Source organism: Rhagoletis pomonella, unplaced genomic scaffold, assembly GCF_013731165.1.
Source record: "Rhagoletis pomonella isolate Grant_MI unplaced genomic scaffold, Rhpom_1.0 Rhpom_scaffold_00067, whole genome shotgun sequence".
Taxonomy (NCBI): domain Eukaryota; kingdom Metazoa; phylum Arthropoda; class Insecta; order Diptera; family Tephritidae; genus Rhagoletis; species Rhagoletis pomonella.
This window is the reverse complement of record NW_023458621.1, coordinates 212,211-218,668: the sequence shown is the minus strand read 5'-3', so window position 1 is coordinate 218,668 and position 6,458 is coordinate 212,211. Positions and strand designations below refer to the sequence as shown.

Sequence of the window (6,458 nt, the reverse complement as noted above, 5' to 3'; positions counted from 1 at the left end):
TCTTGCGCTTATTTGCAAATAGTACCACTAATCAATACTTATTTGCATGATTTAGTTATTTGCAAATAAAATAATGGTAAGCAGTGCGCGCTTTCACTCATCAGCACCTGGGTTCAAGCCCTGGTCAAAGCAACATCGCAAAATATATAGAAAAAGGTTTTTTCTTAACAGCGGTCGTCCCTCGGCAGGCAATGGCAAACCTACGAGTGTATTTCTGCCATGAAAAACAGCTTCTCATAAAAATACAATCGCCGTTCGGAGTCGGCGTAAAACTGTAGGTCCCTCCGCTTTGTGTGACAACATCAAGGCGCCCGCCACAAATCGGAGGAGAAGCTCGGCCAAACACTAACATATGTGTAAGCGCCAATCTATTATAAATAAAAAATTAACTCAGCGTTTATACGGCAAAGTCTTTCATTTAGCAAATTGTTATTTGCAAATAATACGTGCGTATAAACGTAGTATATCTCACTAATAAAAAATTAACTTTTGACTTATATTAATTTAAATATTAATTTAAATATTGATTGCGATAAAGCATATGATACTTTCAATGAATTATGTTTTTTATAGAGGAAAGGCATAACACAGAAAAAAGATGTACACTTAAAAAGCATTTTATCTTTTTCTTTAAAAAAATACTATATATATTTGAAGTGGACTATATTTTTCCACATTTTTGTTTAAAGTAATATACACTTCTTAGAATATGTTGGCAACCCTAGTACCAAATGAAAGAGGAAATTTCTTTACAATTTAAAAAGATAAAAATTTTTGGATTTACTAGGACGAATATTTATTTTTTTAAGCTGATAAAGTTAGAAGGACGATGTTATCGAGTTTATATAAGTCCTTAACATATAATTTTTCCAAAAACAAATATTGCGAAATTTCAAGGATAAAATTTTAAAAGGACATTTTCAGTACTTACCAGTACTTATGCACAAAAATTTAATCTGTTTAAATTCTACAGGATTTTTAAATAATTTTTGAATTACTGACATCAGAGTGAAAAACTTAAAACGCAATTTTACTATATTTGGCCTATGGTTTCGAGAATATATTGATTTTTGAGTGTAAAATTTCCTATTTATATGTATAATGAGCTAGACATTTATAACAAAATATTAATTATTAAATTAAAAAAAAAGAAATAAAGCCAATACTGGTCAAGAAAAGGAATTTCCATTATTGCCATCATTTCAAATTACAAATCCCGAAAATCCCAGGATTATTTGCCAATAATCCCGGGATTATCGGGACCTAAAAAGGCCGGGATCCCGGGATTAACATTCCTAACGCACACGTACGTAAACGTACGTTAACGTGTCAGCTGACGCGATCAAACTTATGAGAGCGCCATGTAAATAAAAATTCACCATCGCGTATGTACGATGGTGACGCGTGACGTGTACTGCTTCTCTCTCTCTATCAACAGTCAATTTTATAAGTTGCTTCATCAAACACACACAGCAGACGTACACGTCGGTGACTGCTAGCACCTTTACGTACGTTAACGTGTCAGCTGACGCGATCAAACTTATGAGAGCGCCATGTAAATGAAAATTCACCATCGCGTATGTACGATGGTGACGCGTGACGTGTACTGCTTCTCTCTCTCTATCAACAGTAAATTTTATATGTTGCTACGTCAAACATACACGGCAGACGTACACGTCGGTGACTGCAAGCAACTTTATGCATGCGTATAAACGTAGTATCTGTATCTCTCAATAATTTATCGATCTGGATATTGATATGTTTATTATTTAAAAGTTGATTCTATTAAAAATGGAATTAATGAAAATAGCTTCATGCATATCGCCAATTTTGTTTTTAATATAATTTCATTACCACATAGCTCTGCGGCTGCAGAACGCAAATTTTTAACGCTTTCTGCAAGGAAGTTTTAAACAAAAATTACCCACACCAAGTGTGGTCAGCTGTGGTTTTAAAAGTACATATGTATATGTATTTATGTAAATGTTTTGTATTCGAAACAGTTAATCTTAAACAAATGAATTGTATGCTTTGAGAATGCTTTTTTGTAATTGAAGTTTATTTGGTAACTTTTAAACGATTTTGGTCGGATTTGGGAAGAAAATTGGTAGGGAAAAACTTGTGTGTGGATTGTATGCTTTGAGAATGCTTTTTTGTAACTGAAGTTTATTTGGTAAGTTTTAAACGATTTTGGTCGGATTTGGGAAGAAAATTGGTAGGGGAAAAAATTGTTAGTGGCAACTCTGTCGCGTCTACCATTCAATTGATTCACTGTGGCCAAAAGAATGTCAGGCTGGTTGTGAGGAATGTACATATCAATGCATCATTTAAATTCTGGCAAGTGTCGTTGAATTGTCTTTGTAGTTCAAAAACAATCAAATGCGGTATCATGCCTTCGGCAACCCATCAAATGTGGTGTTCGTGCCTTCTGCAACAAATCAATGCGATGGCTTGCCTTCGCTGACCGTTCAACTGCGGCGTCTTGATTTAGCCAACCGTTCAAATGAGGCTTCATGTTTTCGTCAACAGTTCAAAGCAGTATCATGCTTTCGGCAGTCGGAATACTGGTTTGCCGAAGTCAATATCAGTCAGTCTGTTCCAATAGCAGCCCGGTTTACAGGATTTAGTCAGAACTTCCTGTCGTTCCTATAGAAATAAAACCTGTAAGTGGGAACACTTTTGAGAGAGTAACTGAGCACCTGTTCCTAGTCAGAAGTTACAGGATTTAGTCTGGAGTTTTTTTCCTGCAAGTTCATGAAAAGTGACAAACGATGGGCAAGGTTGCATTTGTAAGCAAAAACAGAACGCGGTGAAAGCAAAGAACCTTTATTTGTTAAAAAACATAAGTATTTATACAACGAAATATTTAAGTATGTATAGATTTAATTAATTATTTAGTATATTTCAGCCAAAACAGTGTTGTACCAATGACATGTAAACAAACCAACTGACGTTTTTACAGGAAATAGTGCTTTTTGCGTTCCAGTACGCTTCTGCATCTGTTCTCCTTTTACTCCCACTTGAGAGAGTAAAATTGTAGTTTGAAAGTTCCACAGGTTTTAGTCCGAAGTTCAAAGGAACATACTAAATATGTTGTCTGTTATAATGATCGTTCACTTGTGGTGGCGATATTTGCAAGCACTGCACGCTTTGCGCTGGTATCCGTTCATCCCCCGTTTTTAATGTGAGTATACATAAAACCACAAAAACAGCATCGCATTCCATTATCTGATGTACACTGGGAAAATGCTACAGGTAAAACGCACGTATTTAAAAGAAATTGTAAAACAAAATGTTTTAATATAAATTTATTCCACTCAAACATAATTAATAAGAAGTAAAGAAGTATAAATTCCCGCGAAACCGAATATTATATACCCTGCGCAGGTATCAATATCGTCGTTCCAATTTTATCTAAACTACCTTAAAGTCTATGACAGTGTTGAAAGTACTAACTTGGAGTAAATGAGCATCCTCAATTATTGAAATATCTGAAATTTAACGATATATGGGAAGCGAGTGTAATTTTAGTCCGATTTCAATAATATTCAGCGTACCAAGGTAATAAAGTATACCGATTTTCGTAGAAAGTGATAAATCATAAGTGGGTGGCGCCACGAAAATTTATTATAATCTAATTTTCTGCTCCTACCGAGCTTGGTAAGGATTGGTAAAGCGGTTACTAAGATACAGTATTTCATCATAAGTGGCGGGGTCACGTCCCTTTTCCAAAAGTTTCATAATAATATTATTTTGTACCAAAATTCTACTTGACATACTAATTTTCAAATTTCCAAATTGGATCCATTCTTTACTGAAATATCGCAGTTCCTGCATTTTTCCAAAATACCGTGATATGAGAAGTGGCGTGGTTACAGTCCGATTTTCAATACCAACCTACCTTGGATAAAGGGCAACCCACACACAAAATTTCGTTGAGATATCTCAATTTTTGCTCGAGTTATCGTGTACACGGGCGGACGGACGGACAAACCGACAGATGGACGGACGGTCAGACATGACTTAATCGACTTCTCTTTTCATTCTGATTATTTACATATACATTTGTCTGTATCTATCTCGATCCCTTTAGGCTGTTACAAACAACCGTTAAGCGAACAATGTTATAATATCTTTGTGCACAAGTGCGCTCAGGTATAATTATGTAATTGTACACACGATATATTTTTAACACAAGACTCTACTTCGTTTTAAGTGTTTTTTTTTAGAAAAAAAAACAAATAGGAGCAGCGCTGTCTTCAGTTATGCCGTTGGCTTCATACCTTTCACGAACGTCTGAAAATTTTACTTTAAAAGATGACTGCACTTTAAAAAATTTATATATTCACAGCATACATAGATAGAAAGGTTACATATATAAAAAAATCATATCTAAACAATCAGAGGTATGGCAGATATACCTTATATAGCACCAATCTAAGTGATTTCCACTGCTGTGTGATCGGTATATAAACCGGTAACACAATTTAATGGGTTTAGTTTCCTACATAAAGCAGATATATCGCATAAACTGGTACGTGGCTCAATCGACTCAGCTCGACGTTATGATCATTTAAGTTTACATTTTAACACCTCTATCTCTTATTATTCTGGTACTTACAAACATCGGACCAAAGTTATAATACCATTTCATGCTCATGAAAGGTATACAAACAAATCGCTATAAATTTATTACAAAATGTAAGATTTTTTTTCGCAGTGGAAAATGCTCTTAAATCCAGAGGTAGTTTTTCATTTCTCGCTTTTTTGGCGAATCAAGAGCTAATAAATCGTCGGTCACATATATGGCAAAACCTAAAAAACAGGTACACTTTAAAACAAAAAAGTATAATTTTTTTATTTGTGGGCACACCTATTTTTTATATACGATTCTATTCGTAATCTCTTAATAAATCGTTAGATATAAGTGTTATTCATTTTCATCAAGTGCTTCAAACGTTAGACGAGGAATAAATATTTAGATCCCTGAAATAGAAAACAAAAGAATAAGTTTGGTTCAAATTACGCAAAGATTTTGAAAGTTGAACTCCCTTAATTGGGATGTTCTAAATTCAATAGCATCCTCAGACTTACTAGATTTGCTCCGGTTTTCGAGATAACGGTACTTGCAAATTTGATTAAATTTTAGCTATTTTATAAATAACTCCCTCAGTTTTGAAGTTATTTTACTAAAAATTTACAAATGACTATTTTTTAATATTTCCTTAACTAACTCTGAAAATCATCGAAATACGCTCACTTTAACAAATAGCTTCCACACAACTGATTATTCAGATATGTTGTTTGGCCTCGAACTTCGTCATAAAGAGAAAGTTAACAGTGTTTATGATGAATAAAAATAAATTTTTTACCTGCTTAACTGGAGGAGTTATAACGCAAAACAACGTCCCTTAACAACCAGCTGTATGGCAGTTACATGTTATAGTGAACCACTTTCGATGATTTTATGCAATAGTTGAGGTAATATTAAAAAATGGTCATGTACAAAATTTTAGTAAGATAACTTTAAAACTGATGGAAGATATTTATAAAATAGTTAAAATTTAAGCAAAGTTTCAAGTACCGCTATCTCGAAAATTGGAGCCAATCTGGCAAAACAGGAGACGCTATTCAGTTTAGAAGGCTGCAATTAAGTAGGGGCAACTATCACAACCTTTGCCTAAAGAAGTTGGTTTGTTACCTCGCTCGAAATATTCTGACTACAAGAATGATTCTTATTACAAAAAGCAAATCAGCGTTTTCCAAATGTGCCTTCAATTAAGATGTTTTAGGAATAAAAATTACGCTCACGATCGCTGAATATTTCATCTTTAAAAGTTGGTTTATTCTGAAAGCACACCTCTTGGTATCAAATTATTCGTAATTGTTGCAAAACACAATACATACTTTAAAAGTTTTTAGAATTAAATGTTTCGAAAGCTGTAGGCGATAAACCGAAAAGTGTGAAACTTGTGAAAAGTAGAGATGTGCACTTGGAGTTACTTGCCATATAGTTATTTTTTAAAGCACACTATAGTTACCTACTTCAGATGAAGTGTACACGTAAGTACTGACTGCACATAAAATTTTAAACCAGTATATGGTGTGCTTCAAAAGTTATGACATAATTAATTTTTCACCTCTTTAAAATTACATAAAAAAACTGACTTCTTTTTAATATTTTTTTCATTAAAACATCTATAACTCAAAAGTTATGCAACAAATTGATTCAAAATTTTTTTGAGGTTTCAAGTATTGTGCATACATACAAGCAAGGAACATTAAACAGGTAGTATCAGCAGAGAACGTTTATAACTGAGAAGGCGCATTTTCTGTGTGAACTAATTTCTGCCAGAAATTTTGGGGTGCAGTCGGCCAAATACACCACACGTCGACGAGTGCACCACTCGACCGACGGTGTCGGTAGAGAAGTGTCGGCTGCCACCATACCAAAAATT

At 34.1% G+C, this 6,458-nt stretch overlaps 1 protein-coding gene across 1 annotated transcript in view; it reads right to left on the bottom strand.

Moving 5' to 3' along the window:
• Nucleotides 1–3,017: 3,017 nt before the first annotated feature.
• Nucleotides 3,018–6,458, bottom strand: part of LOC118749848 (1-phosphatidylinositol 4,5-bisphosphate phosphodiesterase classes I and II-like) — a 186,192-nt gene continuing 182,751 nt past the window's right edge. Inside the window, exon 7 of the mRNA XM_036484628.1 lies at nt 3,018–3,249. Within this exon, the coding sequence (XP_036340521.1) occupies nt 3,085–3,249 (165 nt within the window). The 3' untranslated portion in view covers nt 3,018–3,084. The remainder of the gene's footprint in view (nt 3,250–6,458) is intronic.